Source organism: Hipposideros armiger, unplaced genomic scaffold (genome assembly GCF_001890085.2).
Source record: "Hipposideros armiger isolate ML-2016 unplaced genomic scaffold, ASM189008v1 scaffold_113, whole genome shotgun sequence".
Lineage (NCBI taxonomy): Eukaryota > Metazoa > Chordata > Mammalia > Chiroptera > Hipposideridae > Hipposideros > Hipposideros armiger.
The window spans coordinates 3,356,898-3,381,882 of NW_017731463.1; the positions used below are offsets into that span (position 1 = coordinate 3,356,898).

At 38.2% G+C, this 24,985-nt stretch overlaps 1 protein-coding gene across 8 annotated transcripts in view; it reads right to left on the reverse strand.

The window, feature by feature from the left end:
• AKT3 (AKT serine/threonine kinase 3) overlaps nt 1-24,985 on the reverse strand; it is a 256,037-nt gene that overhangs the window by 13,851 nt on the left and 217,201 nt on the right. For 6 of the 8 annotated variants that reach the window (XM_019647580.1, XM_019647579.1, XM_019647583.1 and 3 more), the window contains 3 exons: nt 23,731-23,945; nt 17,540-17,627; nt 2,759-2,861 (listed from right to left, as the gene is read on the reverse strand). In XM_019647580.1, the coding sequence (XP_019503125.1) occupies nt 2,759-2,861; nt 17,540-17,627; nt 23,731-23,945 (406 nt within the window). Of the gene's footprint in view, nt 1-2,758; nt 2,862-17,539; nt 17,628-17,885; nt 17,905-22,669; nt 22,755-23,730; nt 23,946-24,985 lie in introns of those variants that run through there. The other 2 variants (XM_019647586.1, XM_019647585.1) reach the window with 2 other exon arrangements.

Consider the following 24,985-nt stretch of genomic DNA (forward strand, 5'->3'; position numbering starts at 1 on the left):
TAACACCAGTGGGGACAATCTGGCATGTTACTGCAGCTGTTTGTAGAAAAGGAACACTTTGCCTTTCTAACTGCTGATTTGTTCTAAGAAATAACTCCATTTTGTTTTAGAAAAGCAAGGTGGCAAGTGGGAAGACAACCGCTAACGCATGGCACCGCTGTGGGAGCATGGCGGTTCCTCACCAGCGGCGCTGCTCAGAGCTGCTGGAAGGAAGAGTGTGGGAAATGGAACCACTGCTCAAGCTTTCACGGATTCTCCCTGGAGCTGCCTCTTAAGGGAATCTAGGAAACACATACCCAGGGACCATGAAACTACAAACATTGCCCTGTGCCCTGGAAGAACCCAGGGGTGTGTTCACGACCACCGAGGCCACTCCTGCGGCAGGAGGCCAGGCCCCAGCCTGGTGCCACAGGGCCAAGCCGAGCCCCCCACCCGAGCCCCCCAGAACAGGCCACAGGGCCCGCCCTGGCCTCCGCCCGCTCTGCTGAGCTGTTCTATCTGCTTTTCCTCTCTGGACCCAGAATCAGGAGACAGGATGGCATGTCCCATGTCCTCCTGACCACAGACTGTGTGCCCTGTCAGACACAGGTGACACTGATGGACTCCCGTTTTGGGCCGTCCAGGCCCATGCTCACTTCTGGTGCCCACAGAACCCAGACCGGCCAGGCCTACAAGTAGGTGGATGCTGACATCACCTTGGAGTCGCCACAGTGTCCAGGCTTGTTATCCGTCCCTGTCTCAGCTGTATTATCTTTTAAACACGCTGAGTCACTGGGCTTATCCAGCACTACCCATGTCTAAAATGATATATATTCTTTCAAGAACAGAGTTGCTTCTAGTGACAGAATGTGACAGGCCAGGAAAAACCTTCACTTATAACATTCAGTTCCATTCTACTGTTGTTCAAGGAGCTGAGTCACTAGGCTCGGATTATATTCTCAAAACGATCCCACGTGACTTAAAACTCCTGATACTTCAGTCTCATTTTAGAAGGTCTCAAAATTAAGCAATAAAATACTTCCTGATGTTCTCATCGTGACGACCGCCATGTGAGTGTGGACAGAGGGATAAGGCTGGTGAGCTGACCCTTCAGGCAATTCCGGTTCTTGACAGCTAGGATTTTGAAACTCAAGTCAATCATAAAAATAGGAACCGATGGCTAAGGGACTATGTATTAAAAAGCTTTTAATTGCGCTTATCCCTAATCAAATAGATTTTAAACTGTTTTGCTGTGGTCTTTGTAGTCTCACCCTTCCCAGCATCAAATTCAGTCAGTCCCTTCCTGGTGCCCCTCCGTTCAGCCCGCTCGCTCTGCTCAGCATTTACTGTATTGGGCCAGTCATCACTCCTCACAGGGTGGATCACAGAACAAAGAACACCACAGGCTGGCAATCTGGGGCTTAAATAAAACCTAAAAATAGAGTCATCCAAACCTGTAGAACTCTAGGTGTCTTTCCTGGAGAGGTGGCGTCACCTGCCACATTCCAGACAGAGCCCGTGAACGGCAGAGCCAGAACACGAAGCAGGGTCTGAGCCCTGGGCTTGCAGCCTCTCACCCTCTTCCGTCCTGGGATCCTACTTTCAGCTTTCTGAAGGAAGCTGTGGACCCATGGCTTCGTGTTTATAGAACCCACCTACGCCTATGACTTCCAAAACAACATTCAGGTACCCCAAAAAGAGCCTACCCATGCCCAAAGCTCCCTTCAACAGAGGCACTGTCTCAAAGAGGCTGAGGGCGAGACAGGGACATGCCAGGAGCTTACCTTCCAATGCCCGCTGTGGACATCGCCCGGGGAGGCCAAACACACAAAATTCTGCCCATGGACTGGCAGCAGCACTATCTGGGAGGAATTGGGCCTCCTTGGACCCTGAAACCACCAGGCCCTCACCATAATTTGTTTGTTCATTTAATGCATATTTATTGAACACCTATTGTGAGCCAGGCGCCTAGCTAAGAGCTGGGGCCCGCAGGCAATAAGACACCCAGTCCCTCCTTCTCAGAGCGACTGGATTCTAGCTGGAGAAATAGACAGTAAGTAAAGAAACAAATTCATCACGGAGTAAAGGTCAGTGTAGAGAAGGGGTGGGGTTCAGTGTTTGATGGGCTGCACTTTGTTCTTTAGGTTGGAAGGTTACAGGACACCCCTGCCCCAATTCTGTCATCACAGTCCATGCTGGGGCCAGGGGCAAGCTATGCCAAGGCTAGTGTACGTGGAATGATCTGAAGTGGTACATGAACATACAGTTTTAATAGACACGTAATTTAATGTATATACATCAAAAATTGCTAGCAAACTAAATTATGTCTTCACAGATATTACCCCTTAAGACAGAGGTAGGTAAAAAAGAGTGATTCAATTTAAAGTGAATTTTAAAAAAACTATTAAGCAGAAGACCAGAATTAGCAAAATTCTGAAGGAGATATGTGAACGGGAGATATGGTGGAGGGTAGGGGGTCTCTATTTCAGAATCCTTTCAGGTGATATCAAAAGACTCTATTAGAGAATAGTAAGGGCTAATTAGTCTATAATTCAGTCTATATTTCTCAGTTTACAATTTTTCCATATGCAATTTTTTCCTACCTGAAAAAACTTTTCTCTCAGCTATCAGTTTTTATATGACCACACTGGGAGCTCCATTCTTATATGGAATGGAATACGTCACGGTGGAATTTGATCTTGAAAATATCTAATAAAAAAAGTGACCATTTTCTTCAGTTATATTGGAATGTTATCAATTGCCTTCTAGATTTACTTACATTTTTCAGGTGGTGTTATTGTAATAGTCTGAGCTGTAAATTCTTCATCAAAATATCTGGTATCTGTCTCAGATGTTACTTGAGGCTTAAAAGGAGGTACAAGCTGCAAGCAGAAAGAAAAAGTACTGTCAGCAGATTTTAACTTAGAAAGCTTCATGTCTAGGATACAATTCGAGAAAAAAATCACTACATGAACAGTGGGAAGGACCAGGCTGCTGAGTCACTGTGAGGCAGAGGGGGTCCTGGTTTCCTGTCAACAGTCTCAGCACAGGACAGCAGGTCGCTCTGCATAAATGTGAGGGATTATATGATACAGAACAAAGGAGAACCACAGAATTGGTGGGGGAGGGGGGGCGGATATTGAGAAGTCTGTCCTAATCTTTTCCCCAATAACAAAACCACATGGATGTAGCCGGTGGCAGCAAACACAGGCTCTTCCCAGGGCCTATGAAAGGCCGCAGCCACCTCCTTCCCTGGTGCCTGGCCCAATGGCTTATTATTAGAAACACTTACTCCCCAGGCTGCAGAGTGCTGCCCTGGTACCTGGCAGAGAACCGTAACTGCTTACTGGAGATGGGCATTCATGCCTGCCTCTGCTCTGGAACAGAGGTTCTAGGCAGCCCCTCAAGTTATGTGCAAACGTTTTATCTGTAGTTTTCATCAGATCCCCAAAGGGGACTGTGACCCCAAAAAATGAAGACTAACTGCTCTGAGGTTGACAGAACTGGACTCATTTGCCTCAGACCCGCAGCAGGTGGAGGGTGGGGGAAGTCTGGGGCTGCTAAAGGTTACAGAAACCTGAGCCATGAGAACCTCCATTGGCTGCGGGGAGAGCTGGAGCCAGGGTGGGGGGAACTGGAGCCAGGATGGGGGGAGCTGAGCCAGGATGGGGGGAAGATGGATTCAGGATGGGGGGGAGCTGGAACCAGAATAGGGGGAGCTAGAGCCAGGATAGGTGGGGGAGCTGAAGCCAGGATGTAAGGAAGCTGGAGCCAGGATGGGGGGGAGCTGGAGCCAGGCTGGGGACCCTGCTTGGCAGGGCTCCTCACAGGCAGAGCCCACAGGTTCTTGTAAACACAGGAAGGCCAGTTCCAGGGCCTGGAGTCAGAGCACATACTCTGATCAGTACTATTCAGAACACGACATGCGGCTTTTACAATAAAATTCCCACATGGACAGAAAATGGAAAATAGAATGACAGGAATTAGTATGTTTTATCAAAATTTTACAGAAACAGAAATACACAATTGGCTTTAGATCAATGCATTTTCCCACTCCTACTGTCACAAAATTTATGTTAAATAATAAGGCAAAAAGCTTTAAATTATTCTCTAGACAGACCACGTTTGAAAAATAACCAAAAAAAAAAAAAAAAAGAAGAAAAACCAGGGCATGATTAGAATTAAAAGCACCCTTTCAAAATCAACGACCACATTTCAGCTCACGGCACATGTTACATGGCATTTTTAATCTCTTTTCTATCATTCTTTCCCTTTGTCCCAATACACAGCTATTCTAAAGTCTCTTATTAGCAAGCACTCTTTGGGGAACAAATCAAATTCAGGTTCCATATCAGCTGACATACATGGCTCCTCCCTCTCATTTGCATCCACCACCCCCAACACGCTCCTCCCCCTGCGCAGGCGCAGACAAGACAAGACGCCCGCCATGGCGCCAGAACAGGTTTCTCTCCAGCGGCTCTGATAGGACTACTGGACACAAACAAGCAGTTCCCTCCACTGATGGGAACCTTCACTCTCCCATTCGGATACACGGCATTCTTTCACCAGCACCATGCACACGCACACAGGAACACCAAAGGCGACGAGACTGGAGAATTTGGGGTTTTCCTTTTAGACACTGAGGGGTAACGGCCTCCATCTGGCAGGAAACGGGAGACTGGGATTCTGATGGTGACTTTCCTACTGACTCACCACCCTACAAATGCTCAAAGAAATAGGCCTTCATGCTTCCGATCAGAAATCAACCACAAGAAATTCTGTTAGCAGAAGCGGGCTCCTATTGGGCAGGTGGAGTAGGCGGGGCTCTCCTGCCCACCCTTCCCATCTGCTTCCTTCTGATGGCAAACACTTAAACCTGCAAAGCTTCAGGTTCGGAGAAGGCTGCTATCGTTTTAGATGAGGGAGAGAGAATGGTCACCTGTAACTTTAAAAAAACAAACAGATCTTTGAACAGTTTTCAAACGCTTACAGGGGAGCTTAGTCTGTTCAAATGTCGCATGATATTACAGGAGACTGATCTCACCTCCTCTCCGTTGCCTTCCCCATCACTTTCTATCCCCACACTGCTTTGTTTTTCTTCAAAAGGCTTTTCAACATCTGACACATATACACACTTACATACTCGTATACCCACACACACGCCCAAAATATATTTGTTTAATGTAATTACCATTACACCTCATCCCCAATAAACTAGAAGTTCAATGAGGGCAAGGACTTTTAAAGAAATTTTACTGCGGTATGACTGACATACAATAAACTGCACCTATTAGGAGTGTACAATTTGACGTCTGACATAGGTATATACCCATAAAACTATCGTCACACGCCAGATGGTGAACATATCCATCACTTGCAAACGCTTTCTCATGACCCCGGCTAACCCCATCCTCTTCTATCCTCTGTCAGGCAATGGCTGGCATGCTTTCTGCCACAACTGATTTGTCTTTTCTAGACTTTTCTGTAAAATGGAATCGTGTAGTATGTAATCTTTGTGTGTTCTTTCACTTAGCATGATTATTTTGACATTCATCGATGTCACGGTATGTATCAATAGATTATCCATTTTATTGCTGGGTGAGGTTCCATCATACAGATGTACCATAACTTGTATATCCATTCGCCTGTCAGTAGATATCGGGTTGCTTCCAGTTTGGGACTCTTACAGCTAAAGCTGCTAGGAATCTATATGTCCAAGTCTTTGTACAGACATAAGATCCAATTTATTTTGGATTGATACCAAAGAGTAGAATGGCTGGGTCAAATGTTAGAGGTCCCTTTAACTGTTTAAGAAGCTGCCAAACTGTTTCCCAAAGTAGCTGCATCATTTTAGGTCACTGCCAACAGTGCATAAGAATTATAGCTGTTTTCACATTTTTGCCAACATCTGTTTGGTCCGTCTTTTCAATACCAGACATTCTATTATGTGCTATTTCACTATGGTGGCATCTCCCTAATGAATAATTATCTTTCCCACGAGTTTATTTCTTTGATGAAGTCTCTGCTCAAATATATGCCCATTTTTTCCCCCTTGTCATTAAGTTCAGAGTTCTTTACATACTCTGCATGCTTGTCTTTTATCAGATTTGGGATTTGCAGGTATTTTCCAGTTGGTGACTTTTCCCTTAACAGCGTCTTTTGAAGAACAGACATTTTTAATTTTGATAGTGGGATTTATTAATTTTTCTTTATGTATTATGCTTTTGCCCTTATCTAAGAAACCTCTGTACTACCTATTACCACAAAGATTTTCTGTGTTTTCTTCTAGAAGGTTTACATTTAGGACTATGATCCAGTTTGCATTAATGTTTTATATGCTGCAAATTCTTTTTTTTTAAAACGATGTCCAGTTGTTTTAGCACCGTTTGTTGAATTGAACTGTTTTCAATTAACCAAATACAGAGGGTGCCAAAAAAAAGGTATACACATTTTAAGAAAGGAAAAAACTGTATTAAAATTGTAATACTCAGTATATATCAATGACAAAAGATGAATACAAGTCATGTGTATACATTTTTTTGGCACCCCCGGTATGTGTGGGTCTATTTGCAGATTCTCTATTGTGTTTCACTGATCTCTTCATCCATCTTTATGGGCAAATAAAGATGTTACTTGTCCGTAACAAAATGTTTTGATTACTGTGACTTAATAATAAGTCTTGAAGTTGGGTAGTGCAGGTCCTCTAACTTCATTTATTATCAGTTGTTTCAGCTATTCTAGGTCCTTGGCATCCCATATGAGTTTTTGAATCAACCTAACAATTTCTACAAAATTGCCTTCTAGGATCTTGATTAGGATTGTGTGGAATTTATCAATTTTGAGAGACTAGATATCTTAAAAATATTGAGTCTTCTAACTCATGAACACAGACAGCATATCTCTGCATTGCTTTAGGTTGTCTTTGATTTCTCTCAACAATATATTTTAGTTTTCAGTATAAAGGGCTTTCACATCTTTTGTCAAAAGTATTCCTAAATACTTCATATTTGTGTTGCTATTGTAAACAATATTTTTATTAATTTCCACTTTAGATTGTCTGCTGCTGCTGTATACAAAATTAGTTGTTTTTGTACCCTGCATTCTTCTGTATATTTATCTTGTAACCAGCAACTTATGGGTTAAACTTCAGTAGCTGGGTTTTTTTTTACATAGATAATCATGTTGTCCATTAATACAGATTTACTTCTTTCTTTCTAATCTGTATGCACTTTAACTTTTTCTTGCCTCACCACACTGACCATTGGGTTTAATTTGTCCTTGTTTTTCTAGTTTCTTAAGATGAAAAATAAGGTCACTAATCTTAGACCCTTCTTCTTTTCGAATACAGTCATTTGGAAGTATACATTTCCCTTTAAGTATTGTGTCAACTGTATCCCATAACTAAACATGTTTTGTTTTCCTTTTTAGTCAGTTCAAAATACTTAATAATTTCCCTTTTGGTTTCTTCTTTAACACATGGATTATTTAAACTTTCATTTAGTTTCCAAATACTTGGGGATTTTCCATGTATCTTTCTATTTTGATTTCTATATTCATTCTCTTTCATTCAAAGAGCACATGCTTAACTTATTTGAATCCTTTTAAATTTACAGGGTTGTTTTACTCAAAATATGGTATATCATATGTACCATATGTTCTGGATGACCTTGAAAAGAACGAGTGTTCTTCAATTATTGGGTGGTGCTCCCTAAGCATCAATTAGATTAAGTTGGTTGACAGCATTGCTAAAATCTTCTATAAACTTAATGATTTTCTCTCTACTTCTATCAATTACTTGGAACTAGATACTGAAATATTCCACTATAACTGTGGCTTTGTCTATTTTTCCTTGCAGTTTTATTAGCTTTTGCTTTATGTATTTTAACTTTTGTTAGCAGGTGCAGAGAAATAGTAGTGTGTGTGTATGTGTGTATGTATGTGTATGTGCATGTATGTTTATGTATGTTTGTGTGGTGCGTGCGTGCACATGTGAATGCATTGTGGGGATCTGAATTTACTCAATTGTGAGAGCTGGTTATGCAGCCTCTGTAAGGCTTCTGTCTTCACATTTAATGCCAGAGCCTGGGGTCCACAGCACAGGAAGGTGAGCAGAGAAGCTGTATGTAAAGCAGGAGAACAAAGTGGAACCTCAAAAAGCACGAGCTGGAGCCTACACAGACCAACTGAAACCCATGCCATTTCTTATTGTCTCTGACTTTGATGGTGTGGATATCTCACACAAGCTACGGGCCTTTGTCACGGAGCTAAATGCACATGCTGGCCTAGTAGTGGGAAAAGCTAAAAGAGGATGGTGGGGGAGGGGGGGCGGTTGGAGCAGATGCAGGCCTCACCACTGCCTCAGGCCAATGAAGTGAACTACCAGATAAGCAACAACATGAGGAGCTACAAAACAGCTGCTGCCTCACCTCTGTCCTCACATTCTCCCACAAGAATCTTACATACCAGAGGGAATTCTGGGAAATGTATTTCAGCCTAGTCAAGTTGACACAGTCTAAAGCCACCACACAAACTATCTTCAAAGCAGCAAGTGAAATACAACACATAATTTATAAGGGAACAAACAGTCGAATAAGCACTGACTAAACTACCAGCTCACAATTATATATTCAGTGATAATATCCTTCAAGAATGAAGGCAAAATAAAGACACCATCAGATAAAAGAAAATAAATTCCTTTCCTGCCCACTTCCACTATAAGTTATGATGATGGAAATTCTTTAGGCTAAAAGGAAATGATACCAGAAAGAAAACTGAATCTTCAAGAAGGAATGAAGAGATGAAAGTATTCTGGAATCAGACAGTGGTGATGGCCGCACAACTCTTGGAATATACAAAATCCACTGAAGTGTGTACTTTACAGGGTGAATTATATCTCAGCGCAAAAAAAAAAGTTAATTAAAAAAAAGAATGTGGGCCGGCCGAGTGGCGCGATGGTTAAGAGCTGGCTTGGGATGCCAGAGGGCCCCGGTTCGGATCCCACATATGAGGGCCAGTGACACTGCCCTCCACAGCTAAGATGCTGAACAACAGCTCAACCTGGAGCTGGGCTGCCGTGAGTCGCCGGCGACGGCGTAGGCTGCAGCCCCTGTGGCAGTGGGTTGCCATGGGCTACCCTGTGTAGCCAGCAGCCAGCGTGAGCGGCCAGCAGCCGCTGTGAGCGGCCGTCCAGAAGCCGGTGACTGATCTGCCTCGCCCGGGAAGAGCGCAATGATGGTGCCAACTTGGGCCAGTGAAGCAACGTCCTCCACAGCTAGACTGAAGAACAGAAGGACAGCAACTTGTCTGTTCCCCTTCCCCCAATTCCCCAGCGCTGTTCCCATCCCCCAATTTCCCAATAAAAATCTTTAAAAAAAAAGAATGAAGAGCATTGTAAATGGTAAACATGCAGTTTTATACAAATACTAGAAGTTCTAATTTAGAATCTGAGACAGAAATGAAGATTGAGCTTCAAATAGAAACACAGAAGTTTAATGAACGAATTGAAAGACTTAAAATTAATTTAGTAACGTACGAAAGATTGGCTTAGACCCTTTCAGAAGAGGCATTATTTCATTTGGGCCCCTGTCTGTTCCTTGCACTTAAGTAATAAGAATAAGTATTATCTTTTAAACAGTTGCCATTCCATTGAAATGAATATTAACCAAGTGACCAAAATTAACTACCCAGTACCTACATTCCTCTCCAAAAGCAAGTTTTCTCTTTTTTTCTGACAGAAATCTCTGGAAAAATAAGTACAAATGTAATAAGTATCAGATTGATCTCCAAATTAGCCAACTATTCCAAATAAAATCTTCCTGAAATATTCCTGTTCTTCATTGTTCTAAATTATTATATTTTTCCTTACAAAGCATAAATCTTGAGCAGTCAGCAGAGAATTGGGTTGAAACCTCCAACCTCATTGGGGCCTCCAACACACTATCTGGTACCTCTTCACATGTCCCTGGTTAGCGCTCTCTCCAGGTCCCTCTCCGCTCCCTACAGAAGTCAGTCAGTCTCCTCTAACACTGACTACATACATGTCCTCACTCTGAGAAGGCAGGACTTCTGCAATCAACAAAGCAGAGCCTCCAGTTGGTTAGAGCTCAGGCTCATAACACCAAGGTGGCTGGTTCGATTCCCACAAGGGACATGGAGCTGCGCCCTCCACAACTAGAGTGAAACAACTACTTGACTTGGAGCTGATGGGTCCTGGAAAAACTGTTTCCCAATTTAAAAAAAAAAAAAGAAAAGAAAAGAAAGCAGAGCCTTCAGGCAGGAACTTCCCCCGCTTCCTGAACAAATACTGATAAACACATTCGCTTCAGTGGGCATTTCTCTGTCCAATTGATGTCACTACAAGGGAGCCCCGCCTCTTCTGTAGAGGCGCCACAGACTCTGCTTTCTTCTTCTATCTTCTTTCTTTCTATATTTTTAAACTGTACAGTATGCTATTTACCTGTGTTCATCTTAAGTCTTACATTTTTCTAGACACTTCTCCACTTTGAGTCCTTATTGAATTTTCCTCTTAAATAGATAAGCAAACAAAAGCAAATATATGGGGGGTGGGGGTGGGGGCAAAAAACGCATACGCATGACTTGTATTAATCTTTTACTATTGGTATATATTGACTATTACAATTTCAATACCGCTTTTTCTTTTCTTAAAATGTGTACACATTTTTTTGTCACTCTCTGTCCATATCCCATTCTATAGGCTGTGTTCTGTTTAGCTACTGCTCCCTCTCCTTAATTCTCCAATTTTCTTGCGTAGCCTATGCTTGGTGCTTCCATTTCCTTCACCTTTCACTTGAATTAAAAAGTTAAAAAGGAACTATTTCAAGCATAAGGAAAATAACATAAAAAGACAACCAAGCCTCACAGATGTTAACATTTTGTCAATATGTCCTTTGAAACTTTTTAAAGATATAAAATATAGAGATACAGCTAAATAGCCAGCCCATTCCCCTCAATAATATTCAACCATTTTAAACGTACAAGAATGATCATTACATGGTTCATGCAAATATTGTTCTCAAGTTACTCTATCATTTGCATGAGGTTTTACACTTTTCTCCCACATATAAGTGGTTGTCACTATAGTTTTCTTTAGTTCATTTTTAGTTTTTGTAATAATGATATCATTCCCTAAATATCCTTTGTAACTTGCTTTTTATGTGTATATATTTTTGAGATTTATCAATATTGACACTTACAAGTCCAAGTTATTCATATTTCATTCAGAATTGTATTCCACTAAGAATACTATTGCATTGTCAGAAAAGTCATGACATATTTTTTCTATGTTTTTCTAGAATAAATTCAATGTGCATATGAGAATGTAAATATCTTTATGCATTGTTAGAAATATTACCCCTCTGACATCGTATATAGCTGTTACTATACTATTGACTCTATTTCCTATGCTGTACTCCACATTATGTGGAGCCATTTTTGAATCCCTGGGACTAAAACTCACTTGATCATGGTACATAATGTACCATGGTACATGGTACATAGTCCCTTTCATATGTCAGTTTGCTAATGTTTTGTTGAATTCTGTACCAATATTAATAAGAAATATTGGTCTGTAGTTTTCTTGTAGTGTCTTTGCGTGGCTTTGGAATCAGGGTAAGGCTGTCCTCATAGAATGCGTTTTAGATGGTATTCACTTCTCAGAAATTTCTTGAAAGAGTTTAGAAGGACTGGGATTATTTCATCTTTAGTTGTCTGGTAGAATTCTCCAGTGAAGCCAATTGGTCTTGGGTTTTTCTTTGATGGAGTTTTATGATTACTGACTCAATAGCCTGATTAGTTATAATCTACTCAGAGTTTCTATTTCTTCTTGAGTCATTTTGGTAGTTTGTGTGTTTCTACTTTTCATTTCATATGGTTACCCACTTTATCAGCATACTACTGTTCACAGTGTTCTCTTATAGTTTTTTTTATTTCTGCAAAATCAGTACTAATGTCCCTATGTAATTGCAATTTAGTATTTGATTTCTCTCGTTTTTTTCTCAGTCAATCTAGCTAAAAGTTTGTCATTTTTATTGATGTTCTCAAACACTTAACTTTTGGTTTAACTGATTTTATCTATTGTTTTTGTTCTCAATTTTATTTATTTCCACTCTGATCTAAAATAAATTGGCTAAAAATTGGCTAACTTAGATGAAATGATGAAGGGATCAATTCATCAAGAAGACATAACAATCTTAAATTTGGGAGCACCTAAAAACAGAATTTGAAGATTAAAATAAAAACAAAAGTGATAGTACCAAAAAAGAAATAATGGTCATTGTAGAAAATTGCAGATTGATTGTTGTAACTGTCCACTCAAGTAGGAAGTATAAGTGCTTTTTATTGGGTTGTCGGAAAATTCATGACGCATTTTTGCAACAAAAAACATAGAAAAAATATGTCATGACTTTTCCGACAACCCAATAGCTTTTGATTTTCATTGGGCATGTGTTATTTAAGGACAATGTAAATTTAAATTTAAAATTCCCTTCATTTAATGAAGTTTTTAATGAGTGATTTAATTTCTTTTGTATTTATGTTTAAGGATTGCCTAAAATATGGGCATTGTACTTAAAAAAGGAAACTGTGTATGCAGACTCAGTATTATATGTCTTTGGACCAACAGGTGGACATTTAAAATGAAACTTCTTTAATCTGACAGGATCAGCTGTAACACCCTATATTTTAAACTTTTCCCTTTTCTTTTTTCCAATAAAGTTGTAAATAAAAATCATCATACATTAAAATCCACACCCCCATAAAAAGAGAGAACAAGAATCAACTACATATCTAAAAGAAAATCCACTTAAATATAGTGACATAGTTTAACTGTAACATGATGGGAAAAGATATATCATACAAAATCAAAAGAAAGCTAGAGTACTAATATTAATATCTTACAAAGTAGATTTCAAAACAAACATTAATGCTATGGATACAGAAGAATACATCATAATGATAAAGGGGTAAATTCCCCAAGAAGACATAACAATCCTAAACTTGTATGCAACTAACAATGAAGTTTCAAAATACAGGAAACAATACTAAAAAGAGAAACCAACAAATCCACAATGATAGCTGAAAATTACAATAATCCTTATTCAGTAACGGATAAAACGAGTAGATAGAAAATCAGAGACTCTAGGAGACATGAACAATACCATCAATCATCTTGACCTGATGGCTGTTGGTAGAACTCTTTATGCAACAGAAGCAAAATACACATTCTTTTCAAGTGTATATAGAACATATACTAAGGCGAGCCATTTCCTATATTAAGGCGAACCACAAAACAAATTGGAATACATTTTAAAGGGTTAATATCATATAAACTATGTTTTCCAACCACAAGTCCATTAATTTAGGAGTCAATAACAGAAAGATGTCCGAAAAATCCATATATTTCGAAATTCAACAACACACTTCAAAATAATCTCTGAGTTAAAGAAGAAATCACAAGGGGAATTAAAAACATTTTGCAATAAAAACACAGCATATCAAAATTTGCAAAGCATGGCTAAAAGTCTTTAGACAGAAACTTACAGCACTAGTGCTTATATTAGAAAAAGAGAAAGGTCTCAAAGCAATAATTTTAGCTTCCTCCTAAAGAAAATAGAAAAAAAAGGGGCACATTAAACTCAAAAGAAGCAGAATAAAATACTATAGAGCAGAATTAATAAATTTGAACACAGAAAAACAATACAAAAAATCCCATGAAACCAAAAGCCAGTTCTTTAAAAAATTTCAATAACATTGATAAATCTCCAGCCAGACTAATCAAGGAAAAAAGAGAGAGACACAAATTACCAGTATCAGAAATAAAAGCGAGGTCATCACTTCATATACTACAAACACTATAACGACAGTATCGTTATTTATTTAGCTACTGAAATTGTTCCTGCTTTTACCGCTGGGAATTCCTTAAGGTTCGCTCCTGAGGCCTATTAACATGGCCCTTTCTGTCTATCTTTCTTTGGTTTTTACTTTTTGGAAAATTCCTTAGGTTCATCTTTTCTTCTCCTCATTTCAGCTCTGGAATCAGCCACTTCTCCAAGTAGCCTTGATTCCTTTTATTGGAGAATGATATTTAGAAACCAATATCTCAGTGCTAGCTGTGATCATGAACATCACGTTTAATAGTAAAAGACGTTTTCTCCCTAAGATCAGGAACAAAGCCAGGATGCCCTCTCTCATCACCTCTGTTACACACTGTAGTGGAAGTCCTAGCCAGTAGAATAAGGCAAAAGAAAGAAAAATACATACAGATTGAAAATGAAATAAAACTTTTTATTTACAGGTGATATGATCATCCATGCAAAGACTCTAAGGAAGCTACGGAAAAAGGCTATTAAGACAAATAAGTGAGTTTTGCAAGCGTGCAGGATACAAGGTCAATATACAAAAATAAACTATATTTCTGTATACTGGCAGCGAATTATGTGAAAATGAAATGTAAAAATACCATTTACATCAGAATATATGATATACTTAAAGATAAATCTTTAAAAAATAAGTTTGATTCATTGAAAATTATGAAGCATTACTGAGAGAAAGTAAAGAAGACCTAAATCAATGAAGAGACACATTGCGTTCATGGATCTGAAGGCTCAGTACTGTTCAAATGTCAATTGTCCCCAAATTTATTTACAGATTCAACATAATCACACAAAATCCCAGCAGGTTTGTTTTGTAGAAGTTGACAAGCTGAGTCAACTTCTCAGCTTGAGTGTAAAACTCATATAGAAATTTATCTGGATAAATTCATGTTGAGAACATCCTGCCCATCAATTTTAAAGCTCGAAGGCACTTCTGAGACCATAATTTTATATGTGAGTAAAATGACTTGTCCATTTCTACCCTGGGAAGGAAAAGCAAGTTCAGGGCAAGGATTTCCACGTTTCAGTGCTGTGCTCTTCAGAGGCACATCAGACACTCATCATGAAGAGTAATTCATTTATTACTTTGCCTAAGGAGAGATTTAGATTTTTCCTAAAGATACTTCATCTCTAGATTTGCCACAATATATAGGAAAGTGGCCAATAATCATATAATAATAAACTATCTCCCAAAGCATACTAAAACTGTAATTCAAAGTGCCTGATCTTACGGACGAATTAAGCTCTTATGAATAAGTTGCACATTTTAAGGATATAAAGGCCTTATAAAAATGTCTGATTTTATAAATTACTTTATAATTTGTACTGTCGAAAGCACTAGAATTTTGACTGATTTCATTAAAATAGCTACTGGTATCAACATTCCCATAATTATTTCCTTGTTTATTAGTGATACGCTACAATCCCAAACAGGCCCAAATCACATTTTCACAGCTGTTTAGAAGGAGGCTCAACATGTGAGGATGCTGCTCTCACGCTGTTTCAAGTACGGAAGGATGGCTGAAAACGGTGCCTCTCTGACACCCAGGAGACCCGAGGAGACCCGACGCGGGCATCAGTCTATGATTAATTCCATTGTTCATGGCAACTTTAGAATTTCTGTGGTTGTGCTTCTCTGTGCAAAATACTTAACCTTTGCTCAAAGTAAGTATCATCTATTTTTAATCAATTTTAACAATTTAAACTCATTTCTCCACACACATCATCTGAAGCTGTGTTTCGGTGGTTCCCTCTCCCCGCTGTCCTACCTGGGGACGCTGATTCCATTCAGCACAAGGCAGCTGCCTGGGTGTCTAATGTCACCCCTGCTCTGGACGTGTCTGGAGCAGAGACAGGTAAGCCTGGCTTCTCACTGTTGTGCTAGTTGGGGTCTCAGAGCTTTCTCCAGGTGACCCCAAACTACCATGTAACATGAAGAACTGGACTCAAGCAGAAATCTTTGTAGCATATCTTAGTCTCCTGATCGGACTGAAGAGGCCATATTTTGCCTGTTCTTTAAGTTAACAATATCACACTAGTGCTCTATAATTGTCTCTTAAAGAATTTCTTTTTTTTTTTTCTTTTTGATCGAGTCTTTCTTCAACAGGGATATTTAGATGTAGCTTGCAGCCTTGTGCACCAAAGAACACCTCTGACCACGTGTTATTTCTGGGAGACATGACAAGACCTGGGGCTTTTTCAGGCTCTTCTGTAGTGTTAACATGATAAAAACAGTACATAGTTCATTAGGGGCTGTATATCGTGCATCTCATAAGGAACATCATCAGTGTTATAAAGCGGATGTATAACTGCCCACAGGAAGTGAATCACATTGAGGGCATTTAAGGATGGTCACGCTCCTCTTAAGGGTTGACAAGGATCCAATGCTCACCCAGCAGTGCTTTATACATGGTACAAACTCAAGGGCTGGGAGTTTAACTGAAGTTTGAGTAAAAGCAGTTAATATGGTGCAACTATTTTAAACACCTAGTTACAAGAAATGCTTAGAAAATCACTACACTCCCCCTTACCATAACATAATACTTCTCTTACTTCCTTACAACTCATATGATATCATCCTACCTTTGCTTTAGGGACTAATAGAGAATATTCGGCACAAAACAGACACTTCATAAACGTTGACTGACACATCTTTCAGAGAAAATATGGAAAGCTGGAATAAACTGAAATGGAAGGACAAACTACACAAAATAACTGGGTAAAAATTCTAAGCAAATACTGGATCACATAAAAATTTCACAATAAAAAATGTTATATGAGCATTTGAAAATCAAAAAAATCAAAACAGTATCTATGCTTACAATATCTGAAGTAGTAAAAATAAAATAAGCAAAAACTTAAAAGAGAACTGACACAATAATTCCCTGTCCCAAATTGAAGCAGAAACTTCAGTATTAAAAACAAATAATAATCACAGTACAATAAAAATAAAGTTATATAATTTGTAGCATCCATTTCACAGGTATTAAAGTTCTGTTTCATTGTGAGCGGCCGTCCAGAAGCCGGCGACTGATCTGCCTCGCCCTGGAAGAGCGCAATGATGGTGCCAACTTGGGCCAGTGAAGCAACGTCCTCCACAACTAGACTGAAGAACAAAACGACAGCAACTTGTCTGTTCCCCTCCCCCAATTCCCCAATAAAACTTAAAAAAAAAAAAGTTCTGTTTCAAGTAACAGAAAAGTCCGAAATAAGACAAATAAATTTACCAATTTGTTAAGTGTTAAAACTAAGTTGCTTTAAATTCCTTTTAAAATAAAGGTTTGTATAAATATATCTGAAGAGTTCATTTTAAAATTTAAAGGCTTGAGGAGAATTTTAAAGATTATGAATTTCTTTTTGGTAGTTTTCCTAAAGAATAATCTAACACTGGTGTCTTTATATTTTCTGAATTAAGGAAACAATGAGAAGCAAAATAATAAAGAGAAAAATCAACTGTTTTACCATATTGAATACAATTTCAAGATGCATTTTGGGAATCAAAATTATCAATAAAACTTTGTGCTGAGAAGTTCAATATTCAATTAAACAATAGAGTAAAAATGAAAAATAACATTATATCATTAAATTTCAGTCACTTAAAAAAATTTTTTTTCTGTAAATTTCTTTTAGCCAAAGTATATAAACACCATGATGTCATGAAGATAACCTACCTTTTTATCGTATACATCTTGCCAATTTACTCCAGAGAAGAAACTGTGTCTCATAATTTCTTTTGCATCATCTGGTCCTCCACCAAGGCTATGAGGACAAAAATAAAACTAAATGAGTATAAAACATTTATATAAGCCTAACACATAACAAAAAGTTTTTGTGAAATATAGTTTTCTGTGTGATAAATAACCATAAAACTAAACAGCTTTTTCTATAAAATCTAACTTCCCTAATACATTATTAATAAGAACTAGATTGAGGGCAGTATGTTATCTGAAAAGAGACGAACCTGAAACAGGCAACCAGCTCTGGAATTTACGAGACGTGTGACAATGAGAAAGTTGCTTACTCTCTGTTTTCTCATCTGTAGAATGGGAATAATAATACTAACCCGGTGGATTATGGCAAGGGTTAGAAATAACATAGGCAAGCATGTAGCCCAATGAATGGTAGCTGTTATCATTGTCAATTCTATAAACCAAATTTATTTCAGAAAGACAAGTCAAAAAAGTACCCTTGTTAACATATATTCTGAATTGGCTAAATTGGTTAGACAAACAATTTGTACAGCTTTTCTAACAGAAACTCATGGACTATTTTTGTATCACAAATGCATTTCCACAGAAATGATATTGTTAATCTAGGAAATCATTACAATGTAATTTGTTAAGCAAGTTTCAATATAAATTAAAATTTTAAAAATACTCCCTCACCCTCCATCTTTGGAGGTACTCTTATCTGATACCGGACACAATATGAAACTCAGGTGTTTCCTGGCTTCCTCAAGTCATATAGTACACACTAATTATGATGAAGAAAGAATGAGAGAAACAAAAAACAGAGAGGGAGAAAATGAGGGAGGAAAAGAGGGAAATGAGAGAGCAAGAAAAGAAAGAACAGGGAAAGAATGAAAAAAACAAAGTCAAGGATACCTATTTAAATCGGAATTTGATACAGCAAGCTTTATTCAGTCATGTTCATGGTTAGGAATGATGTGTCCTGGTAAATGCTTAACAGCCTGGTCTCTGGGGGAAATATGCATATATGTGTTTATATTGAATTGTATTAATATAAAGAGTGTGAAGCACAAGATTTACAAAGAATAATTAAAACACACAATATCCTTAATATTATAAATGAACTGACTGGTGCTCACACAAAACTAATGTTGCTTTATGCTGATCTCCAAAGACACCAACTGATTTATCAGTAGTTCCGACTTGAATGTTGGCTGGTATTTTTGTTTCTGGTCAAGACTAAGACGAAAGTTATACAACAGAGACGTATGTCAGAACTCCACTTGTTTGTCAGTTACGTGAGTGGCTTCTCTGCTGAATGATTAGTAGTTTGGGAAGAGTAGAAGAATATTTCCTCACTTTTGGTGTCATTCATAACATAATGGATAGAGATAAAACAACCTTTAAGATTTAATCTGTATTATTAACATTTTATCTATCACTTTCTGAAGTCTAAACAATCAACAAAACAATAAATCAAGCCCTGACTTACAGGGTTTGCCATTTCCTGTGACGCAAATACTCTCACCATGGCCAATTTCAAGTTATCAACCTGATGTCACTCAACACAGAAGTGGGAAGAGATGTATAGAAGAAAACCATATTTCTACACAGATACAACAGGTATGAGTAACCTCAAAAGCACAGATAATAGTAAAATGTAATAAAATTATTAAGGCGTGCTGAGTTTTGAGTATTTATTACTTTCGATTTTAATATTTTTATTTAATTTATAAATTTATATAATTTAATGTTTAATAATGACTGTATTAAACAACCAGCTCACAAAATTCTTGAAATGTAACAACTGGCTCTTAAGAGCTGGTACGTGCCAACTCCCACACATCTCTGGGTAGGAAGGAAAACAAACAGGTCGTAGGAAACTAACAATTATACCATTCTAATGGATTCTGGTTGTTATTAGGTATAAGAAATACGTTACGGAAGAATCCAAGGGCCTCTGACACATTTTCAGAGAGGAAAATAAAAGAATTAGCTGATATCTGAACATCTTTAGTGATGCTCAGTGATTCCTACAATCTAAGTTCCCTGCAGATCCACGTAGCATGAACCACACTCCAGATATGGAACTTCTAGATTGGGTCACATTTGGAACTTTCAGACTGGCCATGTGTATTGAGGTTAACACTCAGCACTGCACTCCCTGGCCTCACTCTTGTTCATTTTATTTCAAGCTGCGTATGTCTTTCCCCCTCACCCCCAGGCCCCGGTAGATGTCAATTCTTTTGAGAGCACGGATCAGTGCTGGATTATCCAAAAAGCATTTTAAGCTTGTGCTTAAGGAGCCAGAACACATGTTTCCAAGAAGAATTTAACATTTGAAGGTATGCATCAAAGTAGTCTGCATGAGAAAAATCAGATCTCATTGTGTTTCTTCTACTTATGTTACTGTCCATTTCAATGTTTTCATTTTGAATTATATAGGAGATGGAGGATGAGGTAGGTAAGAGATAGGATGGAGAACCAAAATCATACTGTAAAGAAAAGGTTTTTTGTTTTTTTAAATTTTATTGGGGAACAGCCATGGTCATTGGTTACACATTGCTTTCTTGCTACAATGGCATAGTTGATTCTCTTAGGAAGGGCACAGCTCACAGTGTCCCATGTGGGGATTGAACCGGCAACCTTGGTGTTATCAGCACCATGCTGTAACCAACTGAGCTAAGGTGTCACCCTGTAAAGAAAAGGTCTTAATGCAGCTTCACTTCTTCATTTTTGTGTCACCCCTCAGTACTCGAGCAATAGTTCAGCTCTGAACATAGGCAGCATTTAATCTGTATTTATCAAGTACATATAAAACAGAAGTATCAGCCATAGATGCTATGCAAAGTCTAAGAAGACAATCTTAGGCTGCCATTTTAGAAGCTGGGAGAGACTCGTTAACACAAGCTTCCTCAAAGTGTGAAACTGTCAAAAATGTCAATGTCAATGGCTCCCTAATACACAAATGAAGACTTCAAAATAGTATCAAAGCCTGATTTGCACTAAGATATTTATGTCTAAGAACGCTAACTTCCAATACCAGAATGCCAAACGGAATCCTCAGCTTTATGGAGTCTTCATTATTAGAAACATCACAAAGTCCCACTTTCCTAGTCTATTGAATGCAACACGAGGTCGTGCTTTTCCTCTAAACTAGCAGAGGCTAAAGGTAATACTAACAGAATGATCATAAAGTAATGGAGAATATGAAATAAAAGCAAAATGGCAGCTGACCATGTGACAGAACTGACAACAATTCAGTAAAGAGGATCAGAAGAACGCAGGCAGTGCTTTAAATGGTTGAACAGGAATAACATATACACTAATGCTATCTTTGATTCTGTTTGCAAAGACCTTTCAAGTTCCCAGGGAGTCTGTCCTGGGCCCTCTCTCTTCTCTGTACTCTGTTTGCTCCTCCACTCAACTGGCTCCAGCCACCTCCCAGGTGGCCGTGGACCCCTAACCCAGGTATTCGGTGCCTGTGTTCCTCTGAATTACACACTGGTACTATTTTCAGCGGCTTGCTTGACATCGCCATCTGTGTTTTCTATAGACACCTCAGCCTTGGTATAGACAGAGCGAATACCAACTCCCACCCACCCCATCAAGCCTCTTCCTTTGCCTCTACTTCCTGTCTGCTAACACTGCTCCACTCTCCAAACCAGTCATCCAAGCTGGCAACCTGAGGCATCCCTGACTCCTTCCACGTCCTCACCATTTCCACTTAATCATTCACAAAGTTCTATTCATTGCTCTGTTGCCACTGCTTCAGGAAGGACCCCAGCTCTTACCTGGACAATTCCATTCGCATTCTTACCTGTTCTGACTATCTGCCCCTGGCCTTTCATAATTCTAATCCATCAATGAGAAAGCAGCCAGAGTTACCTTTTCAAAGCACAAATCTGATTACCCAAGAATTTAGTGGCATCTCCTCCCTTTCTGAATAAAGATGAAATATTTTTGAAGAAACGTAAGGTCCTTATAATCCAACATATCAGCTTCATCTCCCAATGTTACCCAACTCATTCTACACTCTATCACTGAACTTCTCAAATGCCATGTTCATTTGCAATTCTAGCTGTTCTTTACATGTAAATTTCTCTGCATGAACGCCAATGCAAATCCCAGCTCCTTCATGAGCCAGCTCAAGTCTTCCAATCCCCCAGACAGAGCTAATAATTTCAACAGCAATTCGTATGTAGTTTAACCTGAGCATCTGTGAATATATGTTTTGTGCCCCATAGTATGCTATGAACATCTAGAGTAGAGATTATTCTCCCCATCCTTGCATTCCCAATGTTTTAAAGCAGCGGCAGAGGGGCTTGACACATCTACTATAAAAGGAAATAGCAGATAGTTGAAAATATCTCTTCTGTTTAAAGAATACGAGCCTCTGAGTGCACAAACCTTTAAGGGTTGTCGTACATGCCTGGACACGAACATTCTAAATTTACCTCACATTTACTGAACAATTATTAAGTACCTACTAGGTGCTATCCATTGGGGGGAGGGGAAGGGATGACAAAAAAAAAAATGAATGAGACATAGACCTGAAAACCACAGTACAATTTTGTTCTGCCAGCCACTTATCGAGGGGGCACAAAGGAAAAGGTTGTCAAAGTTACCTGGAGAAATGAGGAAAGGGTGGGATAAAAATTCACTGCCTTTGAAACCCAAGCCAAATATTAGATCCCAAAATCAAGTACGTAGATAAAATGGAAATCCCAGCTCTTTTTAAACATTAGCTATCGCCAAATGCTACCAGTTACACTAACTGTAAAATCATCACATTAAATGGAATACATTTCTAAACCTGAACCAACTGAGAAATTAATGCATTGTGATTAAGATATAAAAAAAAATACCAAATAGGCACCAGGAAACTTGATTTCTACCTTGGTTCTATATGAATTTTCTGTGAGACCTAGGATAAATTATTTAAGCCTCTCCATTTTCTCCTCAATCAACTGGAAATAAGAATAATAGCTACCCTCTATCTACTCTACAGGGTGCTGAAAAGGCAATGAAGACAACAGGTATGAAAATGCCCTGAACAAAAACAATCACTTTACAAATGTAAAATCTCAGTTACTAGAATTATGAAACACCTTTTGGAATGGTTCTTCATAAAGCAAAAAAGTGGTACCTCCTATTATGTTTGCTTATTTCTGCTGAAGGTAAAATCATGTTCCTCCTAAATTTAAAAGATAGAAGCATGTAATGGAAACCATCTCAAAGGTAGGCAAAGCCCACATTTTAGGATTCATTTATTCCTTCACTCATTCATTCAGTCTATCAACAAATGCATACTGATTATCAACCATAAACAGAATATTGTAAAAAAAAACACTATGTGAGGTGTTATGAAAAATATTCAACAATATATGAAATGGTCTATCCTCAGCATGCTTAAGATGTAAGAGATTTTCAGAAAAATACTGATACACATGTATGTATCTAGATAGAAGGATGGATATATATACATAGATATACACAAACACATATATTAACGGATATTAAAGTTAATATTCATTTCATATGACTTATAAAACGCATGTGTAAATGAATACATAAACATGAACACAGAATACTGGAACTCATTAAGCAAAGGGCTGTAGGACTCTGCAGGTCATAGCTGTAGCTACTGAAATAGAAAGACAAAGTGTATAAAGGTTTATTTATTTTTTTGCCATGAATCCTTTCAGCCACACATAGAAAAGAATATCTTCAAATGCCAAGCAAAAAAAGCAGTTAAATATGTTAACGTCAGTAGGGGTGGGAGGAGGGTATGGACAAGTCTACCCCTTTTTATAAGGTGAATTGGCAGAAAAATAAAGTCCCAGAGTTTGAAAAGAAAAAAAGGGATCCTTTTATTCCTATAATAGCAAGCACCAGGGCAATTAAGAAAGTTCACTCATACTATGGATACTAAAACTCTCAAGATCCTGATTTGGTAAAATCTGCATAAAATTTCCAAGTCAGAAATAGTTGAGGAAATTTTTTAAATGTTCTATATTATGCAGTCAAAAATAAGTCAGGATCTCAGTGGGAAGACGTCTACACCAAATACATTGCTTCTTGGAATTAGTTATATATATTTGAATTAATTTCCATATCACAATTTCTAACCACATTCATCAGTAACGCAATGAGTGTTATCTGTGGCTTACCGTTTATTTGGATCCTTTATCAAGAGCCCTGAAAGCAATGATTTTGCATCTGAAGAGAGTGTTCGTGGAAATTTAATGTCTTCCATTAGTATTAGTTCAAAAAGTTTCTCATGATCCTGGTTGTAAAAAGGTAACCGCCCACACATCATTTCATACATGACAACACCGAGGCCCCACCAATCCACAGCTCGGCCATAGTCATTATCTTCTAATACCTAAAAGGGAAACCAGTAAAAAGATTGCTTATTATACATTCACTTTTAAAGCATTATTTATAAAACATAAGGTTTTTACATAAAAATGAATCCTAATTTTCAAAGCCTAGGTAGGCTATTTTTAGATCTTGACATTTAAACTATGAAGCATCCTACAAACGATATAAATCATACCAAATAGGTGAAATTTTCCATTTTTCCAGAAATGGTCAGTGTAAAAGCAAGAGGTTAAGTCCAAGTAAGCAATTCCAAGTAAGCGAGTATATGAGTGCACTAAGGATCAAATGAAAAACGTTAGCATATTTGCATATATTCTCTTAGGCCTACTTAATTTTTCTTTCTGGTTCACTAATAGGGACTTTAAGTAACAACTCAGAGCTCAGACATGCTGATTATAGGGTGTATAACGCACCTTACACATTCCAGCATTAAGAAGAACTGAGTAACACAAAGAGTGCAAGACAGAAGTAAACACACACAATGTCATAGAGAATTGTACAGGGCATGGTCATCAGGAAAAAAACTCTGAAAAATTGTGGCGCCCCCTCCACATTTAAACTCTGAGGAAATATTTAGTCAACAAAGTGAATATGAAGATTTATTGTCTGGAGTGTAATAAACTTTGGTATCCAAAGCTTTAGTACCTCACAACAATTTCTGTTCAACACAAAAAACAAAAATGGACTCAATACCTGTAAGGTATGTGCCCTTAAATTTGTTTTCCAAAATACATTAGATGGAAAGCAAATTTAGTAAGAAATGACATGGAAGCATCAGGCTATGTTAGAGCAATTTGTTCAAATCAAAACATGGTAACTTGCCACGTGTCCCAGGGAAGCTTTGAGTCTACCTTTTTATTAGATGTATTCCTCATCCAATGGAATTCAGTGCATTTATTTGGAACTTTCAGTATTTTATTTAAGTTACTCTATTTAAATCATTTTAATGCTTACTTTTTCTGATCCTCTTAACTTTGGGATAAACAGATCAAGAAAACCATACACATGAAATTTATCAATTAAAAAAGCTTATAACTGATT